The following is a 20,051-nucleotide window of genomic DNA, read 5'->3' on the forward strand; positions in this document are numbered from 1 at the left end:
AAAAGATAGCTTACACTCATGCCTCTGAGCACCAGGCATGACTCATGGTGCATATCAAATCTCTGGAGTCCTGTTTGGTTCCTTCTACCTCTTGCTCTCAGTACCCTGTGCCCTGCCTACACCTTGCACCTGCCCTCAAGAATATCTACCATCCATTAACCCATTGCCAATGTCAGTGGCACACACAATCAAACACTCAGCTACTTACTAAAAGACAGGCAGTTCTAATTCATCCAGAAATATCTTAGAAGAGAAGCCTGGAGATCTACTTCCACAAGGTCACAGCCATTGAAAGCCTACGGGACACGCTTCTGCTCTGACATACATGAAGGATCGAATTGACTCAGCAGCAGCTGGTTTGATTTTGGAGTTTATATTAGAAATGTCACTCATAGCTTTCTCTAACTCTCAGTTCCATCTGCCATGGCCCAGTTTAAGCCACCTGACCTTTCTTTTTTTTTTATTTTTTTTTTTTATTATTTTGTGTACGTGTACCGTCAAATCAGATCTGACTGGTACAGGAGGATATTGCGCCTCCTTCTCCGGCAGAGCGTCTGGTGGATTCGAACCATGTTCCTCTGGGATTGCAGTGCAGTTTCTTGCCACTAGGCCACCAGAGCTCCCCTGCCACCTGACCTTTCACCTGTACCTCTCCAACAGCCTCTTGGCCCCTACCTCAGCGTCTCTACTTCCAAAATACTCTCCTCAGCCCCTTCAGTACCTGTGAAGTACTGTGAAAGAGCTTGAACTGTCCTCCTTCACTAGCCTGTGGCCCACAAATTTCACTATCTGTGGTCAGACCCCGACTCTTGGCCTGGCAGCTCTGCTCGTCCCACTTTGCCCAACTCCCTTCCAGTCTTCCTTTCCCACTTCTCCTTTACAGGAAACTTACTCTGAGGTTGTTTTTCTTGCAATCCCCAAACACATCCTGTATTTTTCCAGTTCAAGGTCATTGCTGATTCCACTCTTTGTGTCACACAGTCATCCTCCACATGTGCATCTGTCATATCCCACTCACTCACTCCTCAAGGTCATCTCAAATGCCACTCTTCCAAGTAGCATTCCTTGACTCATGAGACGGGGTACAAACCCTCTTCTGAGTCCTCTCAACAGGCCAAAGTTTTCCTAAGACCCTCATGAGATTTCTCCTGGTCATAGCCTTCTCTCCACACCAAAAGGAAAATGCCTCAAGGCTGAAGTGTCAACTTTATGGAGCTTCTAGCTTCATACAGCACCCAATATGAAGGACTAAGCTCAGGACTCACAATACCTTTAATGTATGCCTAGCACAGGTGAGTGCTCAAAAGACATTACAATGTGTCCAGGGCAGCTGTGTCTCAGGCTACACCAGCTAAGCTGTATCTTAGTTTATCTAGTGCTGCTATAGCAGAAATACCACACATGGGTGACTTTAACAAACAGAAATTCTAGACTAGATGTCTAGAATTTAGGGCACTGGCTCTAGGGGGAGGTTTCCTCTCTCTGTATGGGCTTTTCAGGAAGGTCTCTTATATTTTCTGTTTGCTTTCTGGTTCCTCGAAGATTTCTGTGTGTGTCTTGGTATCTGCCGTTAGCCCATCTCTCCTCCCTTGCTTATTTTCTCTTTCATACCTCAAAAGAGATTGACCCCAAGCTACATTAATTTGTCTAATTAACATTAAAATGATAATCCATTCCCAAGTCATTACAGGTATTTCTCTCAACTCTCAATTGCCTCATCGCTGACCTTCCAGGGGTGTTTTGGAGGCTCTAAGTTGCATATGAGGAGATGTGAACCACCAGAGATGTGCCAGATTCAAATAAGAAGCGTCAATCCCTGTGGACTAGGCCATCGGGTGTCCCTTATCATAGTCATAGAGGTTCGAATTTAGAATTTAGAATTGTTCCAGCCCACCTCTGCTGAAAAATCAGGGAAGGAGCTTGAGTTACTTTGGAAGGCAACCCTGATGGGCAGGGTGGCTTAGTCCCACCACATCTTCACATGATGCTGCTTGGAACACAGACACACTCCGATCCCACTTGCAGAAAAGGAAGTTGGGATAAGGATTTATAAAGCTTATGTGAGGAACAGGTCCGTTCAGTTTTAAGTTGTCTTAAATTACTCCTCTTATATATTTGAGTAATGCTTCCCAGTTTTTTGTTGTTTTAATTTTTATTTTATTTTTTGTGTGTACCATCAAATCGGATCTGACTGGTACAGGAGGAGATTGCCCCTCCTTCTCCAGCAAAGCATCTGGTGGAAAAAAAAAAGAAAATTTTAAAAAACCAAAACCAATTTCTTCACATAAATTTTACTTGACCTTTTTAACAAGGGTCAGTTCCTTGTGGCTGCTGATTCTTTTTCTTTGTATTTTCAGGTCCTCTACACTTTATGTGAATATTTCTGCACACCTGTACGTGGGTGATGATTTTGCTGGACTGTCGCTGGTGAACAAAGCTCTGAACCTTTGCTCTCTGTGTATGTTCACTAGGGTATGCGAAGTGAGTGGCTTATATATGTTTTGTGTGTAGGATGTGTAGTATTGCATGCGTAGGGCGAGCATGTGTACTGTGTACATGTGTGGATACACACACAGTTTTGTATCTTCTTGCATGCTAGTGTGTTCATTTCTAGTAGTCTCCTGGGTTGTTTCTGTAATGAGTTCTCTCCCGAGATATTTCTTTCCGTGTGTACCTACAAGAGTGTGTTAGTGTGAACGTGTAACTGTAACTCTTTGACTATACCGATTTAATGGGGTTGCAAAACTGCTGGACTTTCCTAAGGAAGCCCTTCTGCCTACCCAGTGTTGCCTGTGACAGGTCCTGAGGCTTCGCCAGCATCTCTGCGAGACCCTTTCTAGCTGTCACGTGTCCCGACACATGTTCTCGCTACCCCCAGCCCCATTCACAACTAACACACAACACGCTCACACACAGCGCACTCTGGCGCCGAGAGTTGCACAGGCCCCGCCCCGCAGCTGTTTAATCTTTGGAATTTCCAGGCGTCTCCGGCCTGGGGCTCCCCCGCCCCGGGAGGAGGAGTTGAGAAGGACCCGCCCCTCTACCTCTTAACTACCTCGGTTGCACTCCGCTGTGTCCACTCCGCCTTCTGCTCCTCTGGAGCAGCATGCGTTACTCTCAACTCCCTTCCCACAATGACTGTCCTGCAAGCCCTGAAGCGCGTCCCCTCCACTAGGCCGGAGCGCCGGGGTGGGTCGGGTCCAGAGATCTTCACCTTCGACCCTCTCCCAGAGGCCGCGATGGCGCCAGTCCCGCGCCCCACGCCCTTGGACACGCACCGCAAGCGAAGCCGCAGGGTCCTCTACCCTCGAACGGTGAGTGTCACTGATGTGGGCAGCCCCGCCATCCTCACTGTAAACTAATGGCTAGACTTAAAAGCGTGTGAGCTGACCTGTGTCATATCTTTTCTTCCCTTCAGGTCTTGCGCCACCTGCCACCCGAGGAACCAAACCCTGCCAAAAGGCTTCTCTTTTTGCTCCTCGCCGTCATCTTCTGCCAGATCCTGATGTTTGAAGAAGAGATGCCTGTCCCCCCCCTGTGTTCAGAACACGCCCCAAGTGACGCGTCGCCCTCGTCTCTCCCAGTTTCCGAGCCGCTGAATCAGACCTCAGAGTCGTCGGATTACTTACTGGACTACAATGCTTTTCTCCAGCACCTTCCACCCGCCTTCTGACACCGAAAATGTGACTCGACAAACCAAAAGACACGCCAGGCGTAACTCGGGCGCGAGACCATATCCCACAGTGGGACTTTCGAGGCAACTCCAAACTCAACACTACAGTGAAGCAGCCATCTAGTGCCTGGGGAGACTGAGACACCGACTCCCCGACGTCTAGGCCTGGTGGGGAAAGCTACGTTAATTTATTATTTGCTCCTTATTAATATTTATGTGTATTTATATATGTCCCCTTAGGTAATGGAGGGGTGTATGTGATATTTATTTTAAATTATACAGGTATGCTGGAAATACAGATGTCTCAGAACTTACTCTGTGGGGATGGGTGGTGTGGAGCGCCGAGGACAGCATGGAGGGTGGGTAGGGATTAGTAGGGACACGCGCCCAGTCTAGGAATCTAGGATGGTGGTGGGCTGTGGGTTTAGAGAGTGTCGCTCTCTGTCCTCCAACATCTCAGCTACACAAGGTCTACTGTGTTAGGCTCCAGTGGACTGTTAAGGATAAGGCCAGTGGCCTTCGATTTCCCCAAGTTGCCCCAGTGGGGTAGCCGTGGGATCGGGTCGGGAGAATCTCAGGGTGCAGTTGTTGGAGTCGCCCAGTATGTTCTATGAACACAAATAAACTTGATTTGCTCTCAATCGTCGTTTGCTTCTGTGAATGCGATTCCGTACCCCGTCTTGGCCATCAGGTGCCAAATCCCAGCGCGCCAGGCCCCGGAGTCCCGGACCTCGCCATTCAGGTCGCCTGGTGCCGTCGGGCGTGGTCCAGTCTGTGGTTTTCCAGTTAGAGTACACAGGGACAAGTCCGAGATGAAGCAACCTCCGCAGCCCGTGGGCCCAAGCCCTCTCTGTAGGCACGTCGCGCGCCCTTGGGCGGAGCCCCACTCGAGAAGGCGGGGGCGGGGAAGGGGTGCGCTCCGCCCCGGGCTCCAGAGGAGTCTCCCCGCCCTCCAGAGGAGTCTCCCCGCCTTCCTCCTACCCGGGCCTGGGCGGGCGGGCGCGGACCTGTGCGAGGCCTGCCGGGAAGGGGGCGGAGCGAGGTCCTGGACAGGGCCGGGGGAGGTTGCCCACCTCGGGGGCGGGATCGCTGGTTGCGGCCGCTGAAACGGGGTGCGGCTGGGCAGGGGTGCGGGCGTGGTTGGGACTCCTGCTTCCAGGAACCTGGAGCGCTAGCGGGTCCTGCTAGGTTCCCGGGGCGTCCTGCGCACTCTTGCCCTTCCCGAAGCCTCTGCGAGCCTCTCTGCGCGCGTCCGGGTAGGTGGGGGTGTGGGGAGGGTAGACGGAGTCGGGCTGCGGAGGGGTTCAGAAGGGCCGAGGCGAGCTGGAGGGTCCTTATGCTCAGAAGAACCTCCGGAAATGAGGACAAACGTCCGCGCCAGAAGCGGGGCTGCGGCGAGGGAAGGGAGTGGTCGTAAATAGCCAGCTCGCTAGAGGTCCGTAGTATTGCATCGAGCCTTAACGGGTTCATGGGTACAGCTCTGGGCCCTGGTAGGTGTCGACTGACATAGGTTGATGGGAAGAGAAAGACTGATTCCAGCGTACACGAAGCCCCCATGCTTCCCAGCTGCAGTGGCTCTCTCTTCTCTCCTCCAGCTCCACCCTGAACCATGTTTTTCACCTGTGGCCCAAATGAGGCCATGGTGGTCTCTGGTGAGTATTGTTCTCTCCCCGCCCCTCTGCCTCCAGTGATCCCCAACCCCCTGATTCTACCCTGAGCCCCTTCTCCCGTACCCTTTCCTTTCCAGCTCCCCGGATGAGCCTTCTACTCCGATGGGATGGCATGGCATGGCATGGCGTGCAGTACGTCACACTCACTTGCCATTTCCAGGCACCACCTCTTCAGACATGGAGCCCTGGTGGCCTAGTCAGTAGGCAGTTGCGCTGCTAACCCAAGGCCTCACCTCTCTGGTGGTTTTAATCCACTAACTGGAGAAAGATGGGAAATATCCTGTCTTGCCATTTACTGCCTTAGGAACCCAATAGAGGGCCAGCTGTGAGTTGACAGCAGTGAATTTGAGTTTTGTAAAACATCTTCCAGAGCTCCTGGAAGCAGTGGCTTGGCAGCTAAGGAGTTACCCACTTGATGAGACCATCAACGGTGGGTAAGGAGTTAGGCTGCAACTCAAAGGCAGGCAGTTCTAATCCACCAGCAGCTGGAGGGTCAGCAATGAGTCAGTTTTTATTGCCGACTCAACAGCAATGAGAGTGTCCATTCTCAGGTCAACACCTCCCCCCTCCCCGTTGATTATTCCTATCCCCAATTCCTTAGTATCTTCCACATCACAGCTATCCCAAGGCTCCTGCTACCCATTTCTTCTCACCTTGCAGGTTTCTGCCGAAGCCCACCTGTCATGGTGGCCGGAGGACGAGTCTTTGTCCTGCCTTGCATCCAGAAAATCCAGAGGTAGGGAGGGAGGGAAGAAGGAAAGGGGAACCTCCATTGCCTTTCTGTCTTCCTCTCTCACTGTACCTTCTTTTTCCCCTAGGATCTCTCTCAACACACTGACCCTCAATGTCAAGAGTGAAAAGGTTTATACTCGCCATGGGGTCCCCATCTCAGTCACTGGCATTGCCCAGGTGAGGCTTTCAGAGCCTTTCTCCTGAGCCCATTCCCCCATCACCTTTTCTCTCCCAGACATTGAGAGGCTTCTGCTCAGCCTTGTAAACCCTCCTCCCTTCCACTCCAGAGATGGAAGGAGCTTTTCTTCAAGGGCTTCCCTCCTCGGTGTTTGAAGACCTCTATCACAGTCCCTCTTTACCCACTCTGGCTACAGGTGAAAATTCAGGGGCAGAACAAGGAGATGCTGGCGGCCGCCTGCCAAATGTTCCTGGGGAAGACAGAAGCTGAGATTGCGCACATTGCACTGGAGACGCTGGAGGGCCACCAGAGAGCCATCATGGCCCACATGACTGTGGAGGTGGGCCTGGGGGCTGAGGCCTGGGTCCAGGAAAGAATCTGAAAGGGATACCAGAATGAATGGGTCCCAAGGATCAAATAGGTTTATCTCTAAGAGACAGTGGCTAGAACTTAACTTACCTCTTCCCATCATCCTGTTATCCTAGGAGATCTATAAAGATAGGCAGAAATTCTCAGAGCAAGTGTTCAAAGTGGCCTCATCAGACCTGGTCAACATGGGCATCAGTGTGGTCAGCTACACGCTGAAGGACATTCACGATGACCAGGTAAACCATGGCAGTTGATCCTTACTAGCTCCCTAATCCCATGTCTTCATCTGTCCCAAGGACTCTTGATTTCTGCTTCTCTCCTACAGGACTATCTGCACTCATTGGGGAAGGCTCGAACTGCTCAAGTCCAAAAAGATGCTCGAATCGGGGAAGCTGAAGCCAAGAGAGATGCTGGGATCCGGGTGAGAGAGATAAGATTGTCATCACCGTGGGCTTATTGAGCACTGGTGGGAGAGCAGTATGGAGGTGGCACAGTGAGAAAGGGGTAGTGGAGCTGGGCCAGAGTTGGGGCAAACAGGACAGCCTGGCAGGGAGCAGGCTCTCACAGCTATGTAGGAAGGCTTTCTCTTTCTGCTCTGACTTTTCCTACTTGATCTCTGCTTGCACAGGAGGCCAAAGCCAAGCAGGAAAAGGTGTCTGCCCAGTACCTGAGTGAGATTGAGATGGCCAAGGCACAGAGGGACTATGAGCTGAAGAAGGCTGCCTATGACATCGAAGTTAACACCCGCCGAGCACAAGCTGATCTGGCCTATCAGCTTCAGGTCAGAACCAACACTCTGGGCAGATAGATGACCCTGAGTTAGACTTGCCTTGCCTTTCCCCATCCTTCTCAGACCCCTGTTGCTAATATGGTATCTCTGATTCCCATAGCCTGGCTCTTTCAGCTGAAGGGTAAAAGGCTGAGAAGGGATAGAGTTAATAACTAGAAAAGTGATCCCATCGTTGAGTCAGTTCTTACTCTAAGAGATTCTTTAGATCAAAGTACAAACTGCCCAGTGGGATTTCCACATTGCTCTAGTGGGCCATCAAGGCCACATGACTGTGGAGGTGTGCCATGCTATAATCGTTAAAAGAAGTAGATTGCCACATCTCTTTCATGGAACAATTGATAGCTTCAGTCTGCCAGCTGTTCTATTAGTAGCTGAGCTCTTAACCTCTGCAACACCAAACTCACTGCCCTTGATTCATTCCAACTCCTAGTGACCTCTATAGGACAGCGCAGAGCTTGGTTTTCCATGGCTGTATATCTTTATGGAAGCAGATTGCCTCCTCTTTTTTCTCACAGAGTAGCTGATGAACTTGAACTGATGACCTTTTGGTTTAGTGCTTAATCATTGCACCACTAACATTTCTTATAAGATCAATGGGGCTGATCACAACTTATTTGGAGCAAGTTGAGCCTTGTTCCCAGTTCCTTTTATGAGAGGGTGAAGCAGAGCTGAAAACCCAGTGCACGCTCCCCTCGCCAAGCCACGCATGCTTACGTGGTCTGGAAGCACTCAGAGTAACAGCTGCCTCTTTCTAATTTTTACAAAGATCAGCTCTGGTGATCAAGTGAGATTATAAAGAAGGTTAAAATCACTGTGGACATTGAATCCTGCATAGTGAGGCATGAGCGGCCCCAGACATTGAAAGAAGGGACAGGAGTCCTTTTATCAGAAACAAACCAAAGAAGCCCAGTTGCTGTTAATTCTGACTCATTGGCCCTTTATGTGTCAGGCAGAGAACTGCACCAGTAAGTTCTTTGGGAAGCAGATCACGAGGCCTTTCTACTGTTGCCTCTGGATATTTTTTAATTCGTTAGGAATTGAGGGCTTAACCATTTGCACCACTGAGGAACTCCTTATCCATCGGGTAGTCATATGAAACTTGGTTTTGTCAAGAGTTGGTACAGATTGAGAGAAAGCATAATGTGGTACACAACAGCTTTTTTTTATTTTATTAAATTTTATTAGTTTTAATGAACAGAGATTTTGGGTTTTCATTCATTCATTGTTGCACTGGGTACACAACAGCTTTTATGTTCTATTGCAGCATCCTTGGGTGACTTGATAGGGAGTTGAGGATGATATAGTGCCTTGTCACCCAAGAGTCGTTTTCCTGACAACACTGGGGAGCTTGTTGGAAATACTAAGACTTGGGCCACAGCCCAAGCTATTGAATCAGTCAGCATTTTTGCAAAATCCCTAGGTGATTCATATACGTGGTGGAGTTTTGAGAAGCTTAGCTTTCTCTGAGACTGTGGATAAAATCCTTACTGAGCATGGCTTTCCTTGTCTGCCAGATCAAGGGTCCAGCTGCTTTGGGCACTTTTCAGCTTTTCTCTGTTTCTCTGTGCTAGCTGCTCAAGAACTAGGAATTCATTCAGCAAATAAATACCTACTAAATGCCAGACAAGAAGATGAGGAAGTTAATATTGTAAAAACAACAAAACATGAAACTGGCATTGGATGGTGGCATCTGGCCTCCACTAAACCCACAAGGGCATTTAGTCCCCTTCAACAATAACAACAGTACAAAACCAATTCTTATGATATCACATATGCCTCCACACTCCCTATACCTATGTCTACCAATTCTAACAATTGCTATCTGTCCCAGGGGGCTAGTAATAATACTCAACTGCTGGGTCAGCTACTCCATTGCAGTTACTACACAGAATGCTCACACTATACTTGGGACTTTTCCCAAAGAGCTGACATAGAAAGTGGGGTTTATTAGAAATGTTACCAGATTACAATTCAATTTGGAGACAGGCTACAGTTCTTCAATCAGGGCAGTTTCTCAGGTCTGCTCACAGGTCTTGCTGCTCTAGGTCAATGTTACACAGCTCTTCTGCTAATTTTTGATTTGTTCTACCCACCAAGACCTCTATAATAACGTTGGATGGAGGCCCGCCACTCTGGCTCTGTAGGCCGGTACTTCCTGTCCAACTTTCTCATGTGACCTGGTTCCTTACCAGCTCTCCTGCTACTGCCACTCTGGTCTGGGTCCTGGTCTGACTCATGCAGCAATCTCTGGTCCAAATAGATATGCACTGTACTCTCAGCTGCTTTCTTGCTGGTTAGGAGGTTCCTGTTTTGTGCCTCTGAACCTTTTCCATTTAAACCTGGCAGAATTACAAAATTAACTAATCCCTCATTTAGTAGTATACATACTTGGTTCTCCCTGCCCACCCCCAAAAAAATGTGCTTCCTGGACATGCACTGTATGTTGTTTTTACTTTGTGGCTGCTTTCTCTAGAATGTTCAATAGTAACCACTCTTTTTTGCTCCTGCACATGAATGGCATCTGAAAGTTCTTGCCTCAAAACTCTTCACTGTCAAGTGGTAACTCACAGCCAAACCTGTAGCAAGTTTTCAGAGGCTGTAAATCACCATGAGAAGAGATTGTCATCTTTCTACCCAAGAGTATCTGGTAGATTCAAACCACCTGTCTTTGGGTTGGCAGCACAACTCCTTACCCACCGAGCCAAACAGAAATTGGAGTTAAGTTCAGTGTGGTGAGGAAGGAACACATGAGGCAGTCTATATTAGCTGAATTCTGCGGCTCCTTTGCAGGACATGCCTGGGCCTTTTGATAAGAAACTGGTGGCTGGTCTCTGAACTTAACTGTCTTAGGGGGACAATACTTTATACAGTAAAAAAGAAAGAAAATTTTTATTTAAATTTATATCGTGGAAAGAGGGGAAACAGGAATGCTTGCAGTCAGAGCAAACTTACCAGTATATATAATATAGAAAAAAATCAGTTACAGTTGTTCCTTCCTATTCCCTGCATTAAAAAAAAAAGTTGTCTTTGATATGAAATAATAACTGGTATGTAAGGCCTTATTTGATACCTAAGTTCCTAGTAGAAACAAGTTTAGAACTTCAGAAAGGTTTTATATATTAATATGAGATAATCAAGGAGTCAAGAGAACATTTTTCCCTAACTAGAGGTGCCAGCCAGGGATGGGGTGATTGTTAGGTTACTTAAATGTTCCCAGGTTTAAGAGTCCTATGGTTCTGAGGCTATCACTCTAAACTCATTGGCATCTAGTTGACTTTTATTGGTATCACTTGCCTTGAAGTCAACTGTGACTTCTAGTTACCCTATGAACAATGGATCTAAATTCTGCCCAACAACACTAACTCAATGGCATCAATAATTCTTCTGCCATCCTTAGTTATTGTCCAACTTTCAGATACATAGCAAGTAATTGAAAAAAATTATTCATTAGATCAGGCACACCATAGTCTTTAAACTGACATCATTGCCCTTTAGCACTTTGGATGGGTCCCTGACAGCAAATTTTCCAAATGCATCCTTTGATTTCTTGACTTCTGGTACCAACACTGTTAACTGTGAATCCATGTAAGATGAAATTATTAAGAAATTCAGTCTTTTATTTAAATCTATCATGATGTTGCTTGCTGTCCAAGTGATGAGGGTTTTTGTTTTCCTGATATTGAAATGTAATCAATACTGAAGGCTCTTGTTGTTGTTGTTATGGCTGTCGAGTCGCCTATGATACATAGTGACCCATGTACAACAGCCCTAAACCGTGCTCTATTCTATGCCAATCTTACTGTCTCTGACACACCTACTCCTATTCCCCTATCACTGAATCAATCCATCTCATCAAGGGTCTTCCTGTCTTGTACTGGCCCTCCACCCTCCCAAAGCATGACATCCCTCTCCAAGGACTGATCCTGTCTTGCAGCTTGTCCAAAGTATGTCATACAAAGCTTCAGAATCCTTGTCTCCAATGAGCAACCCTCTCCAGGACAAACTTGTTTATTTTCCTAGCAGTCCATGGTATATTCATTACTCTTCTCCAACACCACAGCTCAAAAACATCAACTCTCCTTCTGTCATCCCTAGTCATTGTCCAGCTTTCTGATGCATAGCAAGTAATTACAAAGACCATGGCCTGTATCAGGCACACCTTAGTCTCCAGAGTGACATCATTGCTCTTCAGTACTTTGGAGAGGTCTCTGACAGCAGACTTTACCAGTGCAATCTGCCTTTTCATTTCCTGGCTGCTGGTACAAAGAGTGTTGGTTGTAGAGCCAAGCAAACTGAAGCTGTCAACATTCTCAATCTCCTTACTGTCTACAAGAGGCTGCCAATGAGCCCAATGGTGAGAATCTTTGTTTTCTTTATGTTTAACTTCAATCCATATTGAATGCTGCAGTCCTTGACCTGCAGCAAGTTCTTCAGGTCCTACTCAGTTTCAGCAAGCAGGGTTGTGTCATCTGCATAACACAGATTGTTGATGAGTCTACCTCCAAACCTGATGCCACATTTCTCCTCATACAGCCTAGCCTCCTGGATAATCTGTTCTGCATTTAGATTGAAAAGATATGGAGATAGGACACATCCTTGGCACATACCCCAATTTTGAACCATGCATTGTTTCCTTGATCAGTTCTAATGACTGCCTCTTGGTGCAAGTATAGGTTTCGCATAAGCACAATCAAGTGTTCTGGGATTCCCATTCTTCTCAGAGTCAGCCACAGTTTGTTGGATCTACAGTCAAATGCCTTTGCATAGTCAGTGAAACACAGATAGAAATTCTTCTGGTACTCTCTGCTTTCAGCTGAGATCCATCTGACATTAGCTATAATATCCCTAGTGCCACGGCCTGCACTTCAGGCAGTTCTCTGTTGATGTGCTGTTCCAGTCTTTTTTGGATAATCTTCAGCAGAATCTTGCTTGCATGTGATATCAGTGATAAGTGCCCTCAAATTTTAAGGGAATCTCTGTAAATGTTCATTAAAATGATAAAAATTTAATAAAAAATCGTAAGGGGACCAGACTGCCGATCCATCTCTTGAGAACCCTCTGATGGATTTGAGCTGCTCTAGACTCTCGGCCTGTTGGTAACACTACAGACTGTGCCACCTAAAACTCATTAAATGAGGCTAGTTCTTTTAAAATTCTAAAGTCTAGTGTAGATGTCATGGTCTTTGCAATCACTTGCTATACATTAGAGAGCTGGACAATGACTGGGAATGATAGAAGGAGAATTGATGCCTTTGAGCTGTGGTGTTGGAGAAGAGCATTGAATTTACCATGGACTGCTAAGAAAACAAACGTTTGTCCTTAAAAAAAAATGCCTGAGAAAGAAAATAGTTGATTAGTTCTAAAAAAAAACCATGTATGTCCTTGAGAGGGAGAAGCCAGGCTGCTCCTTAGAGGCAAGAATTCTGAAGCTTCATCTGACATACTTTGAACATGTTGCAGGGAGGGACCAGTCCTTGGAGAGGGACGCCATGCTTGGGAGTGCAGGAGAGGAAGACCTCGATGAGATGAATTGATTCAGTGACTGGGGTAATCAGGGTAGGTGTGTCAAGAGATAGTGAGATTGGCTCAGGATAGGGCAGAGTTTCAGCCTATTGTACATAGGGTCACTATGAGTCACAGGCGACTCGACAGCACATAACAACAACAGTGTGGATGCTGGAGAAACTTCCTCAGAGGGGGATAATATTACTGGTTGGGCAGTTTGAAAACTCAGAAAAGCACAACGTTTGGGGTTTTGAGTTTGTTTTTAAGAATTCATCTGAACCTGTCAGGCTCAGAATGCAGGCAGATAGATAGCAGTTTCTGCAAAACATCTGCACTTTATGTTTTAAGCTCTAAAGAAGAACCCAGCTTGTCTCAATTCCCCCTAAGAGATTGGACACCAAATCCAGCTTATCTCTTACAGACTGGAAGGAACTGGTGAAAAATGACTTCTCAGTTAGATCCCTTGTCCAACTCCCTACCTCTAAGTAATAATGGTCATTCCCTAGTGATAGCAGACATCCAAAGGCTTATTATCTGAAGGAAGTAAATCAGAAGCAGTGAGCTAACATAGGTGGAAGGCATAGGCCAGGCATAGGTAGAAACACTATTATTTTACCAATAACCGGGATGTGAAGTAAAGAGCCCTGGTGGCTTAGTACATTGCTTGGCTGTTGACTTAAAAGTGGTGGTTTGATGGAATGTCTCCTACTACAAGTCAGAACCTACTGCAGGGCAGTGGGTTACTTGGTGGAGCCTGAAGTGGTTGTTCCTAATGAATGCTAAATGCTTTCTCAGCTCCATCTTCCTGCTTGGTTCCTAGAATCGCTGTCCTTCAAACAGGAGATCAGGGAGCTCTGGTGACCTAGTGGTAAGAAACTGCCCTCTAATCCCAAAGGCACATGATTCGAATCCACCTGCTGCTCTGCAGAAAAAGGATGGGTAGTCTCCTGCCATGCGATTAGCTGCCTCTGAAAACCCACTGGAGGTTCAGCTATAGATCAGTTCTGACTCGATGGTACACAAACAGGAGATCATCCTAGAGTGAAATTTAAAATCACTAAGACCAACTTTACGTACTTGGTCTTTGTCAGACATTCCTCTAAGTGGTATAGCACTGGTCTGTGCATTGCTGTACAGAGGTAACTTGTGGTTGCCGTGATGCTAAACACTGTGGCACTGATGTGTTAAATGTGATAATGGTTACTCATGGTGGACAGTGTTTGGTGGAGCTCCCCAGTTAAAACAAGCTTGGAAGCAGGAGTGGCATCCACTCCAAAATAGCTTGCCTCCAGAAACTATGAACCTGGAGATACAATGAAAGTTATACAAGTGTTCAGGTCTTTCATTCATTGGGTTGTGGCACTCAACAATTACAACATACTCAGAAGTTCATCTCAGTGTTTTTGTGTCTTCTAACAATACATAAACTGCCAAAAGAACACACAAATATGTCTTGGAGAAAGTGAAACTATGGTGATGCTCCTTAAAGGAAAGGATGATGAAACTTCATCTCACATAATTTGGAGATGTTACTAGCAGAAGCCAGAACTTGGAAAGACACATTGTGCTTGAGAAAGTAGAGAGTCAGCATAAAAAAGGAAGACCCTCAAAAAGAGGGGTTAATCACTAGGATAGCAGATAGATAAACAGGCATAGATCAGTAGTAAATAAAATGCAATGTGTATGAATGATTGCATGAAACAGTGCAAATTAAAGACTAATACAGTGTACATAAATAAAACAATGTAGGTGAAAAAAAGAGGGGTTGACACAGTGACTGCAGCAGCAGGCTCAAGTACGTCAGAGATGATGAGGATGACAAAAGGTAAGGCAGGGTTCACATCTACGTTCACAGGGTTGCTATGAGTTGTCAACTCCATGGCACCTAACGAGAATCACGAGCAGAGAAGCCTAGATGGAACAGTTTGTGATCAGCTCCTTGCTAACCCAGCTAGCTGACCATATTAACCCACCCAGACTTCCCAGAAAGGCCTAGGGAACTGTTTCCACAAAGGTTCCAACCAAGAAAACCTAGGGAGCAGTTTTCGTCTGTTCCATCCTTGAGTTGGGATCAGCTCAGTGGCAGTGGGCTGATAGAGTAGACAAGCAAGGACTACCAGCTGTATGAGGAATTCTTCTAGCATGAAGGGCTAAGTCAAAAGAGCAGAGCTAAGCAATGGGGAGGGTGTGTTAATGCAAGCAGAAGAAAAGTGAAGTATGCGTATATAACTTCAGTGAAACAAGAGAAGAGTTCCAATCCAGGAAATTAGGACATAGGACAGACAACAAAATGAAAAGCGCTTTTAGAAATTAACCAGAAAAAAAAAAATAAATACAATTTAAAAAAAAATTAACCAGATGGCGGCAAGGCAAAGAAAAAAAAACACAAGAAATTAGTGGGGGAGGGGGAGGGGAACACATTGGAAAAAAATTTCTAATACATATCCTAAGAAATAAAGCAAAAGAGGTGGAAAAAAATCAGAAAGGAAAGATAACACTATTAGAGTCCAGTTCAGGGTATCACACAGAAAAAAGGTAGAATTCAAAAAGCGTAGCTGGGGGGAGCTCTGGTGACCTAGTGGCAAGAAGCTGCACTGCAATCCCAGAGAAACACAGTTCGAATCCACCAGATGCTCTGCCGGAGAAGGAGGCGCAATATCCTCCTGTACCAGTCAGATCTGATTTGATGGTACACGCACACAAAATAAAAAAAAAAAAGCGTAGCTGGTCCTTTTTCAGTTCATAAGCATGATGATTGGATGTTCATGCTTTTGTATGACATGTGCCTCAAATCTTGTTACAACGTCAGCATATTAGCTGTCTGACATGGCGTGGGGGAGCATAGCCGTTGTGACAGATGCCAGTTTTGAAAGGTAAACAATCCTATTCAGGTGCACAGTAAACATAGATTTACATTAAAAACATCATTGTGAAATTTCAGGACACAGAGGACAAAGAAATAACAGTAAGCTTCCAGAGACAAAAAAAAAAAAAAAACAAACAAAAAACAAAAACCCGTCAACCACAGGACTATGCATCAGAATGATTTCAGATTCCTCAAGCAAGTAGGAGACAATGGAGCAGGGCCCTCAAAATTCTAGTAGAAACTGAATTCTTCTATAGCACCCTGTTCCTGTCCTCACTGACACTTCTACTAGAAGGATAAAGATCTCAAAGAAGCAGAGCCTCCAGCAAAAGGACACTTTCTGAGGAAGTGGAGCTTCACCAAAAGATGTACCTAAACAAAGAGGAGGAAATGGGGTGGCAGGGAGAATGAGGTCACAGAAATGGATGATCCATCTCAAGAAGTGAAGGGATATTCCCAGGATGAAGGGAAGACCACAGAGCTTCCATGGGGATCTTGTCAAACTGTACATTCACATTCCATATATCTGAGGTAGAAAGGCAAAATTCTTAGCAGAGAGTTAAACCAGAATGAACTAGTTCAAAGCCCGACCCACCACCTCATCTTAAGAAGAAAGATGTGACCAGGGAGTTCTGGTGGCCTCATGGCAAGAACCTGTGTTGAAATCCCAAAGGTGTGTGGTTTGAATCCACCAGATTTTCCACTGGAAAAGGAGGAGCAGTCTCCTGTGCCTGTCTGATCTGATTTGACCATATACAACAAGGAAAAAAAACTTAAAAAGAATCCTTTTTTTAAAAATTTTTCTAATTTATTATTTGTGCGTGTGTGTGCCATCAAATCAGATCTGACAGGTACAGGAGGAGATTGTCCCTCCTTCTTCAGCAGAACATCTAGTGGATTTGAACCGCTTACCTCCGGGATTGCAGTGCAGCTTTTTGCCTCTAGGCCCCAGAGCTCACGTCCCTCTTATTTTTTTTAATCCAAATGTTTTAATTAATTGTTTCATTTTGTTGCTATTTTTTTCATTTTTAATAATTTTAATGAGCATTTACAGAGATTTTGGATTTTCATTCATTCATTGCTGCACCTTCTTTAAAAAAATTTTAAAAGAAGGATGTAACCATCTGCCTCTGTAAAGATTTACAGCCTTGGACACAATGGGCAGCTCTGTTCTGTCTTTTAACATCACTGTGACTTGGAATTGCCTCAACTACAGCAACAGGTTTTATGGTGATAAGATGCTCAGGAGAGGAACTCTTGGCCCAACCTGGGGAGAACAGAGACTAGCTTCCAACTTGTTCAGCTCCAATGCAGACGCTGCCTGAGTAAACAGTCCTAACTCTTTAATATTGGATTTGAAAGGAGAGTCATCAAGCCACCCCCAACCGTGCCTTCATTCCTTCCCCAAAAAGGATTCACTGGCCTGCCCTGCTCCAGGTTTTATTCAAGCCTGGTCTTCTCTATTTGCTTCTTAGACACTTGTTTCTTAAAGCTACCTCTGACTGCCACTCTCACATTCTCCACCCCCCCCCCAAGGTGGCCAAGACCAAGCAGCAGATTGAGGAGCAGCGTGTCCAGGTGCAGGTGGTGGAGCGGGCCCAGCAGGTGGCAGTGCAGGAGCAGGAAATCGCCCGGCGAGAGAAGGAGCTGGAAGCTCGAGTCAGGAAGCCTGCAGAAGCTGAGCGCTACCGGATGGAACGCCTAGCGGAGGCAGAGAAGTAAACACCCCATTCCTGTCCCGGTCCTGGCTCCTTTTCCATCTAGGTGAAGAGCTGGCACCTTCACAACCTGGATACCTGTAGATTTCAGGTTGCAAGAACCCCTCCTCCCCTCAGTCTTAGCTCTCTCGCTGGGAGTAAGGACCCCTTCTCAGTTGCCTGCCTTCAATTCCCTTCTTCAGGTTGCAGCTGATCATGCAGGCTGAAGCGGAGGCTGAGTCTGTGAGGGTGAGTTGAGAGATGATTTGCTGGCTGACGAAGGGAAGTGGGGGTTTCAGCTTGAGCAAGAGTCTCTTGTCCTTAACTTCCCACAATGCCAGTTATTGCAAGTATTCTGCGCCTTCTGCAGATGCGTGGGGAAGCAGAAGCCTTTGCTGTGGAGGCCCGAGCACGGGCAGAGGCTGAGCAGATGGCCAAGAAGGCAGAAGCCTTCCAGCTGTACCAGGACGCGGCTCAGCTGGACATGCTGTTAGAGAAGCTTCCTCAGGTGCAGTTCTGTGGGCACCAGGAGGATAGGGACCAGTGTCAGGAATTGAGGGGTGCAGTAAGGCTGGGGGAGGCTTGGGGGAAACTAGGCTAAGGGACCCTAAATTGCAGAGGGACAAAATGTTAATATTATAAGCCTGTGACCAAGTGAAGAGCAAATCCATTGTAACTGAATCAGTTCTAACTCATGACAACGGCATGTGTTACCAAGTAGAACTGCTCCATAGGGTTTTCTTGATTATAATATTTATAGAGGCAGATTACCGAGCCTTTCTTCCACAGCATTGCTCAGTGTATTTGAACTGCCAGCCTTCAGATTTGCAAACCAAAACTGGATGTGCCACCTAAAGGCCTTACTAGTAAGACAAAACCAAGGCCATTCAGTTTCAATCTCTTACCAACCCCTTAAGATTTCCAAGACTGGAATATTTACTGAAGCTGACTGTCACATCATTTTCCAAAGAGAGGCTAGTGGGTTCAAACCTCCCACCTTTCTATGAGTAGCCAAGCACGTAACCACTGCAGTACCAGAGGGCTTATCTTTCAGTAAAACTGAAGTTTTCAGCCAAGGGTAAGGAGTGTTAGGAAAGACCCAGTCAGCTCCTGGTCACTGAACCAGCTTTTCTGAATCTACCAGGTTGCTGAGGAGATCAGCGGCCCCTTGACTTCAGCCAATAAGATCACACTGGTGTCCAGTGGAAGTGGGTCTGTGGGGGCAGCCAAAGTGACTGGGGAAGTACTGGACATCCTGAGCCGCCTGCCAGAGAGCGTGGAAAGACTCACAGGCATCAGCATCTCACAGGTAAAGGGCTTGTCCAGGATGGGAACCTTGGGAGGGGAGATTCCTGGTTTCTGTGTCCTATAAATATAGTGGGTCCACCACAATACTTCCTGTTTGCCAGACACCACGCCTCTGTGGTTCACAGAATGCTAAATCTAAAGTCACTTACCCTGTGTTGTACAGCTGATGATGCTGGGCTTAAAACCCAAGGTAACTGTCCCTGGAGCCTGTACTCAGAGTCACACTGCTTGCACAGAGAACTAATTGCAGCCCTGTTAATAGTTAATTACTCCCAAAGCACGTCACTGCTCAATACCTCACTGTAATTCACCTGGACCTAAATGGAAGAGCTCAGAGGACAAGCTCTGGAACCAGTGTGTGCCTGCTGTGTGGTTTATGGACAAGTTATTCAACTTCTATATGCCTCAGTTTTCTCATCTTAAAATTGAGTTCATGACAGTCAACTATTCTGTTGTGAGGGAATTAAATAAGTAAATATTTGAAAATGATGCGTAGCATATAGTCAGGGTGAGACAAGTGTGTTAAAATGAGGAGAAACACACACACACACACACACACACACACGTACGTGTTTAGCTGACCCCTCCAGTGGGCCTGGAGGAAATTAGCCATCCTTCTCCCATGGAGTTTCTGGTGGATTCTAAATGCATGCCTTTGCAGCGCAGCTATAAACAGTAGGTTGGGCCAGTGACTTTCAAAAGTAATTTTCCTTGAGGTCCACACTGGAAGATGGGAATCAGGGAGAGTTGTCAGAGTAAATCTCTGGGCCCCTTGATTTGCTGTTTTGTTATGCATCCTAATGCCTTTGAGAAAAAGAGAGGTGCTGGGAAGAACTGCAGGGTTTCTGAAGGTCTCTGTTCATCTACATGGGGGCCTGGTTGCCAGGCTCCAATCGTCATTCACTCTTGTCTTTTTGCCAGGTGAACCACAACAAGCCTTTGCGAACAGCCTGAGGAGTTCCCCCCAATCCCTCACAGATGTCCACACTCATTGTTCCAAGTTGCCTGAAGGGTCCTTATACTGCATGCAGCCCAGATATCCTAAGCATGCTGTTTGACAGCGGGACACCCATCCCTCGTCCCTCCTAGCCAAATCACCTGTGCCTTGCCTTGGAGAAGGGAGAGCTCCCCCTATCAACCCTACACTGCCAAGACTGCCCCCCAGGGGCCCCGTGCCAGCCTGCTCATCTCACCCCCAATTTATTCACCTTTGAGCTGGTGGTCTGCAGTTCTTTCCTTATCAAGGCTAAGGGGTGGTCTGGA

The 20,051-nt window shown here is 46.6% G+C and overlaps 2 protein-coding genes across 2 annotated transcripts; both read left to right on the forward strand.

The window, feature by feature from the left end:
* Positions 1–2,474: 2,474 nt before the first annotated feature.
* Positions 2,475–3,673, forward strand: IER3 (immediate early response 3). The gene is made up of 3 exons (XM_006896278.1): positions 2,475–2,481; positions 3,106–3,314; positions 3,419–3,673. Exons 1-3 carry the CDS (start codon positions 2,475–2,477, stop codon positions 3,671–3,673), a joined length of 471 nt encoding a protein of 156 aa, XP_006896340.1.
* A 1,609-nt stretch (positions 3,674–5,282) lies between these two features.
* On the forward strand, positions 5,283–19,742 carry FLOT1 (flotillin 1). Its single transcript, XM_006896214.1, has 12 exons — positions 5,283–5,325; positions 6,004–6,079; positions 6,162–6,252; positions 6,450–6,593; positions 6,739–6,858; positions 6,948–7,043; positions 7,251–7,403; positions 17,320–17,501; positions 17,684–17,729; positions 17,851–17,988; positions 18,625–18,789; positions 19,710–19,742. Exons 1-12 carry the CDS (start codon positions 5,283–5,285, stop codon positions 19,740–19,742), a joined length of 1,287 nt encoding a protein of 428 aa, XP_006896276.1.
* Positions 19,743–20,051: the final 309 nt, after the last annotated feature.

This window comes from Elephantulus edwardii, unplaced genomic scaffold (genome assembly GCF_000299155.1).
Source record: "Elephantulus edwardii isolate Elephantulus edwardi_28Jun2011 unplaced genomic scaffold, EleEdw1.0 scaffold00184, whole genome shotgun sequence".
Classification (NCBI taxonomy): Eukaryota; Metazoa; Chordata; class Mammalia; order Macroscelidea; family Macroscelididae; genus Elephantulus; species Elephantulus edwardii.

Excerpts from the sequence above, each read along its gene's own strand:
- IER3 (XM_006896278.1), top strand. Across the intron at positions 3,315-3,418 it reads GGGTCCTCTACCCTCGAACG|GTCTTGCGCCACCTGCCACC; the intron begins GTGAGTGTCACT and ends TCTTCCCTTCAG.
- FLOT1 (XM_006896214.1), top strand. The coding sequence starts at position 5,283 with ATGTTTTTCACCTGTGGCCCAAATGAGGCCATGGTGGTCTCTG. Across the intron at positions 6,594-6,738 it reads TGGCCCACATGACTGTGGAG|GAGATCTATAAAGATAGGCA; the intron begins GTGGGCCTGGGG and ends CTGTTATCCTAG. Across the intron at positions 6,859-6,947 it reads AGGACATTCACGATGACCAG|GACTATCTGCACTCATTGGG; the intron begins GTAAACCATGGC and ends TCTCTCCTACAG.